Consider the following 19,052-nt stretch of genomic DNA (forward strand, 5'->3'; position numbering starts at 1 on the left):
TCGTCCCATCAAGGAAACTCACTTTTTGAGAGAATGAAACTCTCACAATGAGGTACAGAGTCTTCCAACCATCACTCATTTATTCTCCACTGTTTCTTTTTCCCTAAATTATTCCACTGTGCTCTGTTTCCATGTCTCACTGTCTTTTTGTACCACTCATCTTTTTTGGCATCAAATTGCAGACAACTTAAGGTAACCCCACAGGGTTTTCAAGGCTAGACATATTCAGAGACGGTTTGCCCTTGCCTGCCTCAGCATAGCATCCTTGAACTTCTTTGGTGCTCTCCCATCCAAGTACTAACTAGGGCTGACCCTGTTTAGCTCCTGAAATCTGAGGAGATCGGGCTAACCAGGGTATCTGGGTCAGAACAGCATTCATCTACTTCCAGACCTTTATGTCACTGCCCACAAAATATGCTGCTGTCAACACCACCGCTCGCTACTTTTTCCTCCCTTCCCATACAACCCTCCTAAAGCTACTGAGGCTAAGAAAGAACAAGAAATTTGGCAAGCAGCAGTGTGAGCAGTGTTCCCTCTAAGCTGAGTTAGTGTGAGTTAGCTCACAGATTTTTTTAGCCTCCAGCTCACACATTTTTGTCTTAGTTCAAGAAAAATGGTCCCAAAACAACCTAATTTATGCAGTAGCTCACAACTTTAATGCCTGTAGCTCACAAAGTAGAATTTTTGCTCACAAAACACCACAGCTTAGAGGGTGTAGTGAGTGTGAGGATCACAATATGGCACCCCCTGTTCCATACCTTCACTGTGATCTAGCTCAGGCCTATAGGACAAGAACAGCCAAGAGATACCAACGAGGAGGGCTATAACTAGATTGACCACAATCCAGGGCTGAAGAATCTCTTCCTCTGTGCCGGGGATCCTGAAAAGAAACGTACAAGTACTTAAAGATAAGCCTTTTCCTTTATTCGTTAGCTTCTTTGACCAATGGTCATAAGCTCAGCATAATAAACAGGACATTGGATAAAGCTGCAAACAAAGGCAAATGTACAGAAACAAAATTCCACAACAGTTTAAAAATCAAGTTAAAATCACATAGCATTGTTATTAAATTTATAAACCCCTTGGAATTTAAAATTTTATTATAAATTTATAGTGCATAATACTGATGAGGACAGTTTCAGGAACATTTTAAGATCCTTATGGAGTACCCCCGTTCTCCAAAGGTATCAACGTCCGATGGAACCTTGGGTGATAACCCTATTATTGGCAGATACAAACCCTGAAATAACCCTCAGTGGCAAAATACCTGTCGATAAAGATAAGCTAGACATGACGATTGTGGGCATTTAAACACAGAATTGTCCCAATGAGGAATGCTTGTATAAGGGGACCATGAGGAAAAATGCTGAATTCTGCCTCTGCCTGCTGGATACCCCCCTGAAGTCTCTTTTCCCAAGTGCTTTTCACCTGATCGATCACTTTCATAAGAACATAAGAACATAAGAGAAGCCATGTTAGATCAGGCCAATGGCCCATCCAGTCCAACATTCTGTGTCACACAGCGGCCAAATATATATATATATACACACACACACACACACACTGTGGCTAATAGCCACTGATGGACCTCTGCTCCATATTTTTATCTAACCCCTTCTTGAAGGTGGCTATGCTTGTGGACTTTCAGTATCAGAGCTTGGCTGATAACAAAAAGTAAAACCTCTGCTGTCAAGTCCTTGTGCGTTCCACCATTTCTAGTGAAATACTGAAAGCCATTATAATATCACTGCAATGCTGGCAAGCAAATCAGCATATATTTTTCGTTCTGGGGGTGAACGTTCTCTGTCGCTCCTTGAATGAATAAATGGTACATTCATGCTTGACTCAACAGCAGTTAAAGGACAGGACAGGAATTCGTGGTGGTTCAGATTTAAAATCGCATGCTGAGTGTATCCATCTCTGGCTTGTTAACAGAACAATGTTTGAGTTCAGTGGCACCTTTAAGACCAACAAAGTTTTATTCTGGCTATTAGCTTTCATGTGCACGTGCCTGTTTTCAGATTAAAGGTGCCACTGGACTCAAATATTGTTCTGTTGCTTCAGACCAACACGGCTACTCACCTGAATCTGGTAATAGTTATTTTATGCAAAGGCTGCATCTTCCACCAGAACAGCACTTTTTACAAATCTGGTGAGGGAAAGTGCTGTTAAGTCACAGCTGACTTATGAAGGTTTTCAAGGCAAGAGATGAACAGAGAAGGCTGGTCATTGCCTGCCTCTGTGTAGCAAACCTAGACTTCCCTGGTGGTCTCTCCTCCAGGTATTCACCAGGGCCCACCCTCCTAAGTTTCTGAGATCTGACTAGCCTGGCCCATCCAAATCAGGACAAAATCTGGAGCAACAAATACCCTACAGATCTTTATAGGTTCATAAAATGCCAAATTTCTCAGAGAGTGGGAGAAAGCATGGCACGGAATCTAGGAGAACTAAAAAAGAAGATGATGAAGAAGAAGATATTGGATTTATATCCCGCCCTCCACTCCGAAGAGTCTCAGAGCGGCTCACAATCTCCTTTACCTTCCTCCTCCACAACAGGCACCCTGTGAGGTGGGTGGGGCTGGAGAGGGCTCTCACAGCAGCTGCCCTTTCAAGGACAACCTCTGCCAGAGCTATGGCTGACCCAAGGCCATGCTAGCAGGTGCAAGTGGAGGAGTGGGGAATCAAACCTGGTTCTCCCAGATAAGAGTCCGCACACTTAACCACTACACCAAACTGGCTCATCCAGTAGATATAACCTTTTTACAGATAGATAATGCAGAGAAGAAGAAAGAAGAGAAGGAGGAAGAGGAGAAGATTGGATTTATACTCCGCCCTTTATGATCCGAAGGAGTCTCAGAGTAGCTTACAATCTCCTTCCCCTCCCCCTCCCACAACAGACACCTGTGAGGTAGGTGGAGGTGAGAGAGCTCTGACAGAAATCGCTCTTGAGCAGAACAGCTGTAGGAGAACTTGTGATTGACTCAAGATCACATCAGCAGGTACATGTGGAGCAGTAAAGAATCAAACCCAGGTAAGTGTCCACGCATTTAACCACTACACCAAACTGGCTCTCCAGAATTAATAGAGAACAGCTATGAAGATGTTGGGCACCCAAAGTGACCACTGGAGTGGTTAAAGGAGTCTGATGGGATTTACAGCAATACTGTACATCACAAACCAAGCAGTAATTGATTTTCTTTTCCTTTTTTACTGCTTGGCATTGGATCTCTTGAGAAGGAAGTCCTACCAGAAGCTGCCGTTTTTTGAAGGTGACGTGTACAGGTTGATTTTGTCACTCGTCATTTGCTGGCTCAGCAACAAGATGAGAGCTATGAAATACACTGAGAGAAAAAAAAAACAGTGAAATCAGTAACTTTTAATAAACACAATGTCACTTAAACTACTGCACCCCCTCCATGTGACCTCTGACTTCCAAATTCTGTCAGCACCTAGATTTCTCTCAACAGATGCACAAAAATGACACTTCCCGCCAAAATATCCTGAGCCATTTCCCAACCTTCTGTCCACCAAACTCAATCAATGTTTTGTATCACGACATACACATCTTTCAAAGTTTTATTAACTCTGTTGGTCTTAAAGGTGCCACTGGATTCTAATTTTGTTCTGTTGCTTCAGACCCACACGGCTACCGACCTGGATCTATACACATCCTTCGGTTCTTATACTTTTGGATATTTCCCACACATTCTTACCAAGGAAACAGAAGGATGAAGGAGTAACTTCAAAGTTACTTCAGTGACCCATCATGACCACCCTATAAAGGAATGGGAGGAATGGGCTCAGGGATAGACCATCTGTTAGATGTCCAGAAGATCCCAGGTTCAATCCCCAGCATCTCCAGTCAAAAGCAGCAGATGGTAGGTGACGTGAAAGCAGTGCTTTTTTTGTACGGAACTCTTTTGCATATTAGGCCACTCACTCCTGATGTAGCCAATCCTCCTGGAGCTTACAGTAGGCCCTGTACTAAAAATCCTGCAAGCTCTTGGAGGATTGGCTACATCAGAAGTGTGTGGCCTACTATGCAAAGGAGTTCCTGCTACAAAAAGAGCCCCGTGTGAAAGACCTCTGCCTGAGACCCTGGAGAGCTGCTGCCAGTTGCAGTAAATGCTGACTTTGATAGGCCAGTTCAGAATAAGGCAGCTTCATGAGGGTTCATCTCCAGTTAAAAAGATCAGGAGGGGAGTGATGTGAAACATCTCAGCCTGGGACTATGATCAGTTAAAGACTACTAAGGGAGGCGGTGAACTCCCCCTCACTGGCAATCTTTAAGCACTTGTCAGGGATTCTTCTAGGCTGATCCTGCACTGAGCGGGGGACTGGACTAGATGGCCTGTATGTTCCCTTCCAACTCTATGATTCGTAGACAGCAATCATTTTTAAGGAAACAACGGCTTTTATCTTAGGAGTAGGCCCACTCCAGTGCCTTTCCCATCCTCTCCCTCCTAGTACAGCCAACTGAGGACTCCCCAACGTGTGTGTGTTTGGGGGTGGGGGGGAAGGAACAGGGGGCAAAATGAAGGTCTGCTGTAGGAATGGGCAGTCTCTGGAAATCACGCTCCACTCCACCACCAATTCCGGCAACAGGGGCTTCCCCTGACCCTGCTCCGGAAACTCCAGCGGGTGCAGAACGCAGCAGCCTGGTTGTTGGCATCGAGGCTTACGCAAGCACGGATGCATCCGGCGCTGCTTGAACTGCACTGGCTACCTCTCGAGTACCGGATCCAGTTCAAGGTATTGGTCCTTACCTTTAAGGCCCTTTATGGCCAGGGGCCTGCATATCTTTGGGACCGCCTCTCCCCATAAGAACCCCCCTAGGCTCTGAGGTCTGCTGCTCAACATCTTCTCATAGTCCCTGGTCCTAAGGATGCCTGGCTGGCTTCAATGAAGGCCAGGGCCTTTTCGGTCTGGGCCCCTACCTGGTGGAATGAGCTCCCGCTGGAGATCTGGGCCCTGCGGGACTTATCAAGGTTTCGCAGGGTTTGTAAGATGGAGCTCTTCCGTCAGACTTTTAATTAATCCAGCAGGCATCCTTTGAAAGTCATCACCTCCCCCAGCATTTCACCATTATGGTGTTATGTTATGCCGTTAGCCGTCAGCCGCATACTTTTTTACCGCCTCTGTCTGTAAGACTGTTTACTGTGGTGCTCCTGTTTCGTAATGTCTGCTTTTATGATATTATTTTAACTGTTGTTTTATTGTTGTTAGCCACCCTGAACCAGCTTGCGAGATAGGGAGGGATATAAATCTAAAAATTAAATTTAATTAATTAATTTAAGAAGTGTCCATCCGTCAGAAACAGACAGTAGGATACAAGCCGTTGGGTTGCACAGACAACACCGTAAGCACTTTTCAAAGAAGGACGTTCTCCTTTAAGTCGACAGCAAATATACCATCCCAGTCATCTTCAAGCTATTTCTTGAAGCATTTCATTGTCAGGCTGTGCTGCCCTGACCCAGACAGCCCAGGCAAGCCTGATCCCGTCCAATCTCAGAAGCTAAGCAGGGTCAGCCTTCCTTGGCTAGTATTTGAAAGGGCAACCTCCAAGGAATACCAGGGCTGCAACGTGCAGGCAGGCAATAATAATAATAAACTTTTATTTATATCCCGCCCTCCCCGCCAAGGCAGGCTCAGGGCGGCTAACAAGACATGGTAAAACCATGATACAATAAAACAATATATAATATAATTAATAATTTAAACAGTAAAACCAATAAAACAATATAACATTATAATATAATCAAATTGTGTATAAGATGGCTCGGTGTTATTGAGGTTATCAGGGCCTTCATAGAGAACGCCTGTTCTCTGGTAGTTTTTAGTTTGGTTTCTTTTGGCCCAGGGATTTCGAGAAGATTTTTTGAACTTGATCGTAGTGCTCTCTGGGGAACATATGGAGAGAGGCGGTCCATAAGGTAGGCAGGTCTTCGACCATATAGGGCTTTAAAGGTAATGACCAGCACCTTGTAACGGACCCGGTAAACAATGGCAAACCACCTCTGAAACGTCTCTTGTCTTAAAAACAAGTCTAGCTCGCCACCTAGTGGTGCATAACGCAAACGAGCTAGAACTTCCGGCTGCCAGACAATCTTCGGCTCTCCAGACCATTCTGCAAGATAATTAATTAATTAGGCTGGTCCGCAATACTCACGGAAAGAGGCGACCGCTGCTGGGTTCAGGGTCAGGAAGCCTCGCACTGCTATTGACGCTTTGGCCAAGTCAATCCTGAAGAGTGGATAGCAAATGGACTTGTTTATAAGTCAGCCTAACAAAACCACAAGAAGCAGAGCAGTCTGTTTTATTCTGATTAGCAGCAAGCCTTGGCAAATTTCTTCGGAGTGTGATTACATGGGGAGAAGGGAGACAGGGAGACGATTCCCACACAGGTTTGCCAGACTGGCATTAGAGAGAGCTGCCTCCCTGCCTTCGGCACCTGAGGCTGTTTTATTGAATGTTTGATCTGGAGTTAGGATGTCATCTATTATGCATCAGAGAACAGCACTCCTACTTTTTGCAGCAAAGTTAGCAATTGCACATAAATGGAAAATGGATATAGCTCCTAATTTAACTTTATGGCATTCAAAAAATATCTGGAATGAATATATATATATATATTCATTCCAGATATTTTCATTCCAGATATATATATTTTCATTCCAGATATATATATTCCAGATTTTTGAATGTCATAAAGTTTAGATAGATAGATGATAGATGACGATGGATGAAAGATAGGTAGGTAGGTAGATGATAGAAGATAGACGAAGACAGACAGACAGATAGATAGACAGCCCACCCTATGGTGCAGAGTGGTCAGCTGCACTACTGCGGTCCAAGCTCTGCTCACGACCTGAGATTGATCCCGGCAGAAGCTGGGTTCAGGTATTTATTTATGTATATTTATTTATTTACGTTATATTTATATCCCACCCATTCTATGCAGACTCACGGCAGCTAACAGTATAAAATATATAATAAACAATAAGCAATATTAAAACAATAAAACTTGGTTGACTCCATCCTTCCGAGGTTGGTAAAATGAGTCCCCAGCTTGCTGGGGGGAAAGCGTAGATGGCTGGGGAAGGCAATGGCAAACCACTTTGTAAAAAGTCTGCCGTGAAAACCTCTCCCTCTCTCTCTCAAATGACTAAATTTACTGATATGGCTAAAGTAGATACAGAAGCAGAATATACCGATTTCTTTACATTGCGGTATCCAGTCTTAGACTATTTACAACAGCAACAAGAAACCCCAGATGTAGTTTCAGCCTTACACTTTTGATAAATACGAAACATAATTATTAATATTATTGTTACTGTTGACATTATTATTATGGTTGAAGTTACTGTTATTATTATTTTCATTATTAAGACTTTTTTTGTTAATACTGGTTTTTTTTAATATGTCAATCCTGTAAATTTATGTTTATTACTTATTTCAAAATATAATAAAAAATATTTAGAGGGGGGAAAAAGCTGCCTTGGCCCAGCTGGAATCCCTCACATCCTTCTGTGACTGCTAAAAGCCACTTCGGCTGTCCCTCTGTAGTGATCTAGCACTGGGTTTGCAATCGGAGACCATCCCTGACCCTGCCTTCAATCCACTTCAAGAATCCCCTGCTGCCAGGCACAGCTGCCTGCATTATGCACACCAGCCTAGAAGCATGTGTGGCCAATTCACGGCGACCACAGCCATGGGGCGCTCTAGGCAAGAGATGAACAGAGGTGGTTTGCCTCACCTTCCTCTCTTCCTTTTTGGACTTCCCATCCAAGAATGGACCATGGCCAACCCTACTTAACTCCCAATCTCTGATGACACAGATGATGATGATGATATTGGATTTAGATCCCGCCCTCCACTCCGAAGAGTCTCAGAGCGGCTCACAATCTCCTTTCCCTTCCTCCCCCACAACAGACACCCTGTGAGGTAGATGAAGATATTGGATTTATATCCTGCCCTCCACTCCGAAGAGTCTCAGAGCGGCTCACAATCTCCTTTCCCTTCCTCCCCCACAACAGACACCCTGTGAGGGAGATGAAGATATTGGATTTATATCCTGCCCTCCACTCCGAAGAGTCTCAGAGCGGCTCACAATCTCCTTTACCTTCCTCCCCCACAACAGAAAGCCTGTGAGGTAGATGAAGATATTGGATTTATATCCCGCCCTCCACTCTGAAGAGTCTCAGAGCAGCTCACAATCTCCTTTCCCTTCCTCCCCCACAACAGACACCCTGTGAGGTAGATGAAGATATTGGATTTATATCCCGCCCTCCACTCCGAAAAGTCTCAGAGCAGCTCACAATCTCCTTTACCTTCCTCCCCCACAACAGACACCCTGTGAGGTAGATGAAGATATTGGATTTATATCCCGCCCTCCACTCCGAAGAGTCTCAGAGCGGCTCACAATCTCCTTTCCCTTCCTCCCCCACAACAGACACCCTGTGAGGTAGATGAAGATATTGGATTTATATCCCGCCCTCCACTCCGAAGAGTCTCAGAGCGGCTCACAATCTCCTTTACCTTCCTCCCCCACAACAGACAGCCTGTGAGGTAGATGAAGATATTGGATTTATATCCCGCCCTCCACTCCGAAGAGTCTCAGAGCGGCTCACAATCTCCTTTCCCTTCCTCCCCCACAACAGACACCCTGTGAAGTAGATGAAGATATTGGATTTATATCCCGCCCTCCACTCCGAAGAGTCTCAGAGCGGCTCACAATCTCCTTTCCCTTCCTCCCCCACAACAGACACCTTGTGAGGTGGGTGGGGCTGAGAGGGTTCTCACAGTAGCTGCCCTTTCAAGGACAGAGTCTCAGAGCGGCTCACAGTCTCCTTTCCCTTTCTCCCCCACAACAGACACCCTGTGAGGTGGGTGGGGCTGGAGAGGGCTCTCACAGCAGCTGCCCTCTGCCGGAGCTATGGCTGACCCAAGGCCATGCTAGCAGGTGCAAGTGGAGGAGTGGGGAATCACACTTAACCACTACACCAAACTGGCTCTCTCACAGGGCTAAGCTGGGCTATTTAGGCTGTCATGCACACAGCGCTGAAGACAAAACAAGGTGTTGACAGGTTCTGAGCTCCAGGGCAAATGTCAAAAAGATGGCAAAAATGATTTTATGCATTCAGGGGAAAGTGAAAGAAGGGCCTCGGCTTCAAAGGCGTGTTTACACAAAGGAAAGAGGCAGAGAGGCAGCCTGGGACAGGAAGCGTGGATAGAATGAATGCAAACACTATGGGTGGATGCAGAAGGTCAACCCCAGTTAGTACTTGGATGGGAAACCACCAAGGAATCCCAGGGTTGCTATGCAGAGGCAAACCACCTCTGTTCTTCTCTTGCCTTGAAAATCCCGTGAGGGCTTGCCATAAAATGGATAATCCCACTGAACCGATAATCCCACTGAACCGCCGTAAGTGAAGCGAGATCATTCAGAGCAATTAGAAACGCACATCTTGGTCTTAAATGACTGTAAACTGTATTGGCTGATTTTATGGTGTGATCTGTTTTTAATGTTTTATATGGTTAATTTGTTTTTAAGCAGAAGGGTGCCATATGACAGCCCTTTCCACCACCACCATTACCACTTAAAGCTGATGCATAGTTGGGAAATACAAGGAAGCAGAGCACAAGGGGGATATATCTGTAGTCAGGGGTGGGATTCTAGCAGGAGCTCCTTCGCCTATTAGGCCGCACCCCTTGATGTAGCCAATCCTCCAAGAGCTTACAAGGCTCGTTTTTGCAAGCTCTTAGAGGATTGGCTACATCAAGGGGGTGTGGCCTAATAGGCAAAGGAGCTCCTGCCCGTAGTACACTGTTGTGGCTACATTCACCTAAAGATCACACTTCTGGTTGTTTTTTATGGTTTAATGTTACACAACATTTTGTGTATGTTGTTCAAGGCAGCTGGCCCCTTTCCTGGAGCATGGCGACCTGGCAACAGTGATCCATGCAACGGTCACTTCGAGGTTGGACTACTGTAATGCCCTCTACATGGGACTGCCCCTGTGCCGAACCCGGAAGTTGCAGCTAGTGCAGAATGCTGCTGCCTGGCTGTTATTAGGGCTCCCCAGGTGGGAGCACATTCAGCCGGGGCTTCGGGGACTGCACTGGCTGCCAATAATATACTGGGTTCGGTACAAGGTGCTGGTTATCACCTTTAAAGCCCTAGATGGCCAAGGACCTACCTACCTTAGGGACCGTCTCTCCCCACATGTTCCTCAGAGAGTGCTTAGATATGGTTCCCAAAATCTGCTAGTAATCCCCAGGCCGAAGGAGGCCCGTCTGAAGTCAACTAGGGATAGGGCCTTTTCAATCACAGCCCCCTGCTGGTGAAACCAGCTACCGGAAGAGGTGAGGGCCTTGCGGAACCTTGGGCGGTTCCGCAAGGCCTGTAAGACGGTCCCTCTTCCGGTTGGTACTGACTGGCACCTAAAAACTGCGAAGGAATGCTTGTGAGAACAGCACCGAACTGTTAGATTGTTTTCTTGTTTTATAGTTTTAACTGCTGTAAATTATTCAATGTATTTTAATATTTATTAACCTTATTGTTTTGAATTCTGTGTTGTAAGCCGCCCTGAGCCTGCCTTGGTGGAGAGGGCGGGATATAAATCGAATGAATGAATGAATGAATAAAATAAATCAACGTTTTGAAACACTATGGAAGACGTATTTCTATAACCATCTGTTTGTTTGTTTTTTGCCATGAAGTCACATCCGATTTACAATGACCCCAGGGGTTTTCAAGGCAAGAGGTATTCAGAGGTGGTAAGCCATTGCTCTCTTTTGAGTATTCCTGACCAGGGAATTGCGTATTGACCAGGGCCAAACCAGCTTCTCTTCCCAGATCAGGCTAGCCTGCGCTATCTAAGTCAGGGCCCATCAGTAAACAATTAGTATTGCTGGCGAATTCAATTCATTTTCACTACCCAGATGACTCTGGAAGGAAACCATACCCTCCACCATAATGCCAGGGCAATGTATGAAATTTGCTATGCTGTACTTTTTATTTCTATGCCAATAAAGGGATTTGGTTTTGGTATGAAAACCATACCGGTCAAAAGCTGAAACAGTGCAAATGGCAAGCAGAAGGTAAAAGAGACTCTGAGCAGGATAAGCCAACATCTTATATTGTTCCAGCAAGTTTGAGGGAGTGGAAAGCTGGTTTCCTCCCAAGGCGTAAATCACAATGATGTTCCAGATGGCAGAGCCAGCGAGGAAGCCGTGAGTGAAAAGTCCAACCACCCTAAATAGACACAAAAACAAACAAAGTTTAAGCTGGTATTAATGCTTCAGAGAAGAAGAAGATGTTGGATTTATATTCCGCCCTCCACTCTGAAGAGTCTCAGAGCGGCTCACAATCTCCTTTCCCTTCCTCCCCCACAACAAACACCCTGTGAGGTAGATGAAGATATTGGATTTATATCCCGCCCTCCACTCCGAAGAGTCTCAGAGCGGCTCACAATCTCCTTTACCTCCCCCCCTCCACAACAGACACCCTGTGAGGTAGATGAAGATATTGGATTTATATCCCACCCTCCACTCCGAAGAGTCTCAGAGCGGCTCACAATATCTTTACCTCCCCCCACCCCACAACAGACAGCCTGTGAGGTAGATGAAGATATTGGATTTGTATCCCGCCCTCCACTCCGAAGAGTCTCAGAGCGGTTCACAATCTCCTTTACCTTCCTCCCCCACAACAGACAGCCTGTGAGGTGGGTGGGGCTGGAGAGGGCTCTCACAGCAGCTGCCCTTTCAAGGACAACCTCTGCCAGAGCTATGGCTGACCCAAGGCCATGCCAGCAGGTGCAAGTGGAGGAGTGGGGAATCAAACCCGGTTCTCCCAGATAACAGTCCACACACTTAACCACTACACCAAAAATACCCAGGGCTTATTTTGTAGCAGGAACTCCTTTGCATATTAGGGGACACATTCCTGATGTAGCCAATCCTCCAAGAGCTTACAGGGCTCTTATTACAGGACCTACTGTAAGCTCCAGGAGGATTGGCTACATCAGGGGTGGGTGGCCTAATAGGCAAAGGAGTTCCTGGTTATACCCCACTTTTATCTATCTAAAGGAGTTGCAGAGGTGGGGCCGAGAGAGTTCTGAGAGAACTGTGATTAGCCCAAGGTCACCCAGCAGACTTCAGGTGGAGGAGGCATGGGGAATCAAACCCAATTATCCAGATTGGCATCTGCTACCCTTAGCCTCTGCACCGCGGGTTAAACAACCAGCAATGTCAAAAGCAGGAAAACTGTTCATGACACTGTGTTGTGATGTTACCATCTTAAAGAAAAATTGTGTCTTCTCTCAAATTACGTTTACAAGCTTGTATCAAAAATTCCAAAAGCAACAGTACCAGCCCCTTTTCCATCTGTCTTTTCTCCTCCTTCATGCACCCACACACACTCACTCACTCTTTCTCAGGACAGCAAAGCACCATGATATCGATCCCTGCCTCAAAGATGGTGCTTTGGAGCCACATGTGGCTCTTTCACATATATTGTGTGGCTCTTGAAGCCCCCACCGCCCTGTCAGCCAGCTTGGAGAAGGCATTTATCTCTACAAACCCTAATGCATTTCATTTATCTCTGTAAATCATTGCAGCTTGGAGAACTCATTTAAAGTTAAAGTTGCTTTCTTTCCACCATCCTCCCTCCCCGTTTTTCTTCCTTCCTTCCCTCCCTTGTGGCTTTCAAACATCTGACATTTGTGTCTTGAGGTTCTCAAACATCTGGTGTTTAGTCTGTGTGGCTCTCATGTTAAACAAATTTGGCCACCCCGATGTAGATGTTGGATTTATAATTCAGCACTTAGATATTTATCTGTATCAATTTCTCTTGTTTTCAGGGTCCCTGGGTTGCTTGCAGGTCTTTTTCTACCCCCTTTTTGTTGGCTTCTCCAGCCACAGAGCCACCATTTTGGGAACAACTGGTCCCAAAGACTTCATTTTCTAAAAGCAGCTCCCAGAAAGGTTTAAAGCAGTCTGCCCCTGCCCGCTTTAAACCTTTCCATGTTCACCCATGGTCGTTTCAGGAAAAGGAACCGCTGGGGAATTGCATCCAGTTAAACCGTCCGTCCACCTCAAACGATGACATCCTAGGGGGACTGATCTCATACCTAAAACTGCGGTGAACCGAGAGCGCCACATCCTTGGTGGTCCAAGAAGACTTCATGTCCAAAAATACATCAATGTTTTCAGTGGTTTTGATCAAATCATTGCGGTCGGCTGCCTGGAAACGCCCTTAGGAGAGAAGCAGAGGACTCTGTGACTTCTTTTTCTTGTAAAAGTGTGCCAGGGTTGTTTTGAAAAGCTACTGGGTTCTCATGTATTGAATTCCTGAGAGTTTCAGGTTGGTTTGGGGAACTGTGGTAAAAGTGTTTATGAAATATATAAAAAGGAAAATTCCCAAACACACCCATGTGGGAGATGTCAGGAAAATTGGGGGCAGTGCTTCAGAAGGGACCTCAGTGGAGGTATAACGCCACAGAGCCCACTCTCTACAGCAGCCATTTTCTCCAGGGGAACGGATCTCTGTTACTTGGAGACCAGCTGTAATTCTGAGAGATCTCCAGCCACCACCTGGAGACTGGCAACCCTAAAGTATGTGCAGGGCTACCGATTACTAAATCCAGATTGTACCAGGAGGCTTTTTGCTATAACAGAGCTCATTTCACTGCAGTTCTCCACAGAAGAAGAAGATATTGGATTTCTATCCCGCCCACCACTCCGAAGAGTCTCAGAGCGGCTCACAATCTCCTTTCCCTTCCTCCCCCACAACAGACACCCTGTGAGGTGGGTGGGGCTGGAGAGGGCTCTCACAGCAGCTGCCCTTTCAAGGACAACCTCTGCCAGAGCTATGGCTGACCCAAGGCCATCTCAGCAGGTGCAAGTGGAGGAGTGGGGAATCAAACCCGGTTCTCCCAGATAAGAGTCCGCACACTTAACCACTACACCAAACTGGCTCGCCCTCATCATTACTGTACCAAGTATACAATGCTATGCTCGTTTACTCGTAAACCCCAATGAACAAAACTGAACTTGCATAAATTAGTGTGCATAGGCAGGGTCAAGTAAGATGTTGAAACAAAAGCCATGCTTCCTTTTCTCCTTTGTGAATAGGGGAGCAAAACTGATGTAATCACCCGCTGCAGAGGCAGGAACGAAGTGGGAGAGGCAAGAAAGGCAAAAGTGCCACAACCAAGAAGGCCCTTTCTCAGGTTGCCACCTGTCTACCCTCAGATGGCAGGGGCCCATGAAGATGATGAAGAGGAGGAGAGTGCATATATACCCTGTCCTTCACTTGGAGTCTCAGAGCAACTTATAACCTCCTTCCCTTCCTCTCCCCACAAGAGACACCCTGTTGTTCACAACTTGTTCATAAATGATTTGGAGTTGGGAGTGAGCAGTGAAGTGGCCAGATTTGCGGATGACACTAAATTGTTCAGGGTGGTGAGAACCAGAGAGGATTGTGAGGCACTCCAAAGGGATCTTTTGAGGCTGGGTGAGTGGGCATCAACGTGGCAGATGAGGTGTTCAATGTGGCCAAGTGCAAAGTAATGCACATTGGGGCCAAGAATCCCAGCTACAAATACAAGTTGATGGGGTGTGAACTGGCAGAGACTGACCAAGAGAGAGATCTTGGGGTCATAGTAGATAACTCACTGAAAATGTCAAGGCAGCGTGCGTTTGCAATAAAAAAGGCCAACACCATGCTGGGAATTATTAGGAAGGGAATTGAAAACAAATCAGCCAGTATCATAATGCCCCTGTATAAATCGATGGTGCGGTCTCATTTGGAATACTGTGTACAATTCTGGTCACCGCATCTCAAAAAGGATATTATAGCATTGGAAAAAGTGCAGAAAAGGGCAACTAGAATGATTAAAGGTTCGGAACACTTTCCCTATGAAGAAAGGTTAAAACGCTTGGGGCTCTTTAGCTTGGAGAAACGTCGACTGCGGGGTGACATGATAGAGGTTTACAAGATTATGCATGGGATGGAGAAAGTAGAGAAAGAAGTACTTTTCTCCCTTTCTCACAATACAAGAACTCATGGGCATTCGATGAAATTGCTGAGCAGTCAGGTTAAAACGGATAAAAGGAAGTACTTCTTTACCCAAAGGGTGATTAACATGTGGAATTCACTGCCACAGGAGGTGGTGGTGGCTACAAGTATAGCCAGCTTCAAGACGGGGTTAGATAAAAATATGGAGCAGCGGTCCATCAGTGGCTATTAGCCACAGTGTGTGTGTGTGTGTGTGTGTATTTGGCCACTGTGTGACACAGAGTGTTGGACTGGATGGGCCAGTGGCCTGATCCAACATGGCTTCTCTTATGTTCTGTGAGGCAGGTGGGGCTGAGAGAGCTCTGAGAGAACTGCTCTTGAGAGAACAGCTCTAAGAGGACTGTGATTGACCCAACGTCACTCCAGCAGGTGCAAGTGAAGAAGTGGGGAATCAAAACCGGTTCTCCCAGATAAGAGTCCGTGCACTTATCCCACCACACCAAACTGGCTCTCAGATGAGCGGAGTGGTCAGGTAGGTTCAGATGGGAGTAGGCAGCCCTTAAGACAGGGGTGTCGCACTCATGAGGGCTGGATCTGACATAAATGAGACCTTGTTGGGCCGGGCCGTGTTGGGCATATTTAAGATTAGGAAGCAGAGATATAAGCTTTTTAAACGACAAACACAACTAAAGGCTTTTTAAAAAACTTAAAATAAAACATGCTTAAAACATTAGCAAGTGGTCTTAAAGGTGCTTTCTTTGTATTTCTTCCATGGGATCCAGGGAACTGGGCAAAGGAAGCCTCTGGCTCTTTCCCTCCCTCCCCAGGGGACCAGGAGGGGGAGGAGCCTCAGCCAATGGAGAAAATAGAGGCTTTGCTCTGTAGCTCCTGTGTGATTGAGCAAGCCTGGCAAAGCAAGCTGAGATGCAGAAGGAAGCAAGAGAGAGGGAGAAGGAAGCAGATGACAGCCAGTTGCTTGGGGCCTGATAGGAGCCCTCCGGGGGCCTGATTTGCCCCCAAGCTGCATGTTTGACACCCCTGCCTTAAGGTATGCTGGTCCTGTAGGCAGAAACATTAAACACCATTTTTAATGGTGGTGAAAAATGCCATCAAGCCCAGCCCATTCATGGCAACCCCATAGGGTTTTGCAAGGCAAGGGTTGAACAGAGGTGATTTGCCATTGCCTGCCTCGGCATCGTGACCCTGCGCTTCCTTGTGGGTCTCCCATCCAAGTATTAACCAGGGACTACCCTGCTTAGCTTCCGAAACTGAGGAGATCAGGCTGGCCTGGGCCATCCAAGTCAGGGCCAGTTTTCATTATACACAGTATAAATGGGACTAGCTTAAGAAACCCAAAATCATAACTTGTCCCAAAGGGCAACCTGTCTAAAAGCATCTAAGAACATAAGAGAAGCCATGTTGGATCAGGCCAGTGGCCCATCCAGTCCAACACTCTGTGTCACATAAGAACATAAGAGAAGCCATGTTGGATCAGACCAATGGCCCACCCAGTCCAACACTCTGTGTCACACAGTGGCCAAAAAAAATTATAAATATATATACACACACACACACACACACTGTGGCTAATAGCCACTGATGGACCTCTGCTCCATATTTTTATCTAAACCCCTCTTGAAGGTGGCTATGCTTGTGGCCGCCACCACCTCCTGTGGCAGTGAATTCCACATGTTAATCACCCTTTGGGTGAAGAAGTACTTCCTTTTATCCGTTTTAATAAGAACATAAGAGAAGCCAAAGCATCTAAAAGCGTCTCAGAGTTTCAGAACAGCTTGCAATCTCCTTTACCTGACTCCCCCACATCAGACACCCTATGAGGTAGGTGGAGCTGAGAGAACTCTCACAGAAGCTGCCCTTTCAATGACAGCTCTGCCAGAGCTATGGCTTCCCCAAGGCCATTCCAGCAGCTGCAAGTGGAGAAGGGGGGAATCAAACCCGATTCTCCCAGATAAGAGTCCGCATACTTAACTGCTACACCAAACTCTCTCTCTAGAAGAAGATTGCAGATTTATATCCCGCCCTTCTCTCAGAATCTGAGTCTCAGAGCAGCTCACAATCTCCTTTATCTTTTTTTCCCACAACAGACACCCTGTGTGGTAGGTGGGGCTGAGAGAGCTCTCCCAGAAGCTGCCCTTTCAAGGACAGCTCTTCCAGAGCTATGGCTGACCCAAGGCCATTCCACCAGCTGCAAGTGGAGGAGTGGGGAATCAAACCCAGTTCTCCCACTTAACCAACTACCCAAACCGGCTCTCCTTTAAAAAAAAATCACGTATGCACGCTCTGACATTGAAACACTGAGAAATTACTTACGATTTTTTTCAACGAACACCTTGCTCACTGGCTGGCTAACGCTGACTGGAACAGCAAACACAAGCTGTTGTTCTGAGCGTCGGACTTGTTCCTCTTCGATTATATCCTCTTCCTCCACACCTAATTCGTTGGCAGTTTCCATAGGCCGAGTTTTCCTGCCAGTACGAGAGGAAAGAAAGAAAAGGGACAGCAGTGATCCTCCCCTCTGGGGCTGGGGGAAACAGCTGCACGTCACGGACTTGGCCACGCTGTGCTGAAATTCAGTAGCATGTGATTCAAAGAACTGGCACAACTGCATGCAGTTATAGAGTCTGTGACTATGCATGGGCAAAAACAAGAACTGAGGCGCAGTAACACATATGAACATATATGAACATATGAAGCTGCCTTATACGGAATCAGACCCTCGGTCCATCAAAGTCAGTATTGTCTACTCAGACTGGCAGCAGCTCTCCAAGGTCTCAAGCTGAGGTTTTTCATGCCTACTTGCTTGGACCCTTTTTAGCTGGAGATGCTGGGGATTGAACCTGGGACCTTCTGCATACCAAGCAAATGCTCTACCACTGAGCCACCATCCCTTGGCTCTCCAGAGTCTCAAGCTGAGGTTTTTCACGCCACTTGCCTGGACCCTTTTTAGTTGGAGATGCTGGGGATTGAACCTGGGACCTTCTGCTTACCAAGCAAATGCTCTACCACTGAGCCACCATCCCTTGGCTCTCCAGGGTCTCAAGCTGAGGTTTTTCACGCCACTTGCCTGGACCTTTTTTAGTTGGAGATGCTGGGGATTGAACCTGGGACCTTCTGCTTACCAAGCAAATGCTCTACCACTGAGCCACCATCGCTTGGCTTTCCAGGGTCTCAAGCTGAAGTCTTTCACGCCTACTTGCTTGGACCATTTTTAGTTGGAGATGCCGGGGATTGATCCTGGGACCTTCTGCTTACCAAGCAGATGCTCTACCACTGAGCTACTGTCTCTCCCCACAAATCGCATTGCGTGGTAGAGGGACAAATCCCCCCTGGCTTGTCACGCCACATGGAATTCCAAGGGTGAACAAACCTGTGCTCCTTTGGCTTCAAAAGCACCAGGGTGTACATGGCTGGGTGTGTGTCTGTGATTCTTAATTCAAATCTACGCAACAAACACATTCAGCCTGAAGACCTTTCATCTTATTGCAGTTCTCGACACATTTATTTTGGATAGAAACTCTGTTAACGCAAACAAGGCTTCTGCAGATCAGGGGTCGTTTTGTAGACAAACAGGTGGTGGAGCTGATTAGCATAACTCATTAGCGTATGCCGTCCCCCCACAGCCAAAAGCAACCCCATGCAAGAAAGAAGAGCCCCAGGCAAGTGAGGCCTGCTTGGGCTGGCTAGAAACCCAGCCAGCCCAAGCAGGCCTCACTTGCCTGGGGCTTTCTTTGGCCACCCGCCCCCCCCCCCCACCCAGTCAAAAGGCCAGCAAGCCACCCGCTGCCCAAAATCATATAAGAAGTGGAGAAAGGGTGGTGTGGGCTTCTCCAGGGGTTAATGAGGGCTGCTGGGGGTGTGGCAAAGCTCCTGGTGGCTGGCTGGCTGCCCGCTCTCCTAATCCAGGGATTGTTATGCAGCTGCACCTACTATTCAATGGACAAGGTAGGTGGGGAGGAGGGGGAGAGCCGTCAGAAAAGTTCAGGAGCTGTGCTCCTGTGAGCTCCTGCTG

General features: G+C 46.7%; 1 protein-coding gene across 2 annotated transcripts in view; it reads right to left on the minus strand.

Moving 5' to 3' along the window:
- The window catches only part of TMEM237 (transmembrane protein 237), a 32,788-nt gene that overhangs the window by 736 nt on the left and 13,000 nt on the right, over window positions 1–19,052 (minus strand). For both annotated transcript variants that reach the window (XM_060247465.1, XM_060247466.1), the window contains 6 exons: window positions 17,354–17,508; window positions 13,134–13,257; window positions 11,066–11,257; window positions 6,170–6,243; window positions 3,248–3,341; window positions 759–880 (listed from right to left, as the gene is read on the minus strand). In XM_060247465.1, coding sequence (XP_060103448.1) covers window positions 759–880; window positions 3,248–3,341; window positions 6,170–6,243; window positions 11,066–11,257; window positions 13,134–13,257; window positions 17,354–17,508 — 761 coding nt within the window. The remainder of the gene's footprint in view (window positions 1–758; window positions 881–3,247; window positions 3,342–6,169; window positions 6,244–11,065; window positions 11,258–13,133; window positions 13,258–17,353; window positions 17,509–19,052) is intronic.

Source organism: Heteronotia binoei, chromosome 9 (assembly GCF_032191835.1).
Source record: "Heteronotia binoei isolate CCM8104 ecotype False Entrance Well chromosome 9, APGP_CSIRO_Hbin_v1, whole genome shotgun sequence".
In the NCBI taxonomy this organism is placed as follows: Eukaryota; Metazoa; Chordata; class Lepidosauria; order Squamata; family Gekkonidae; genus Heteronotia; species Heteronotia binoei.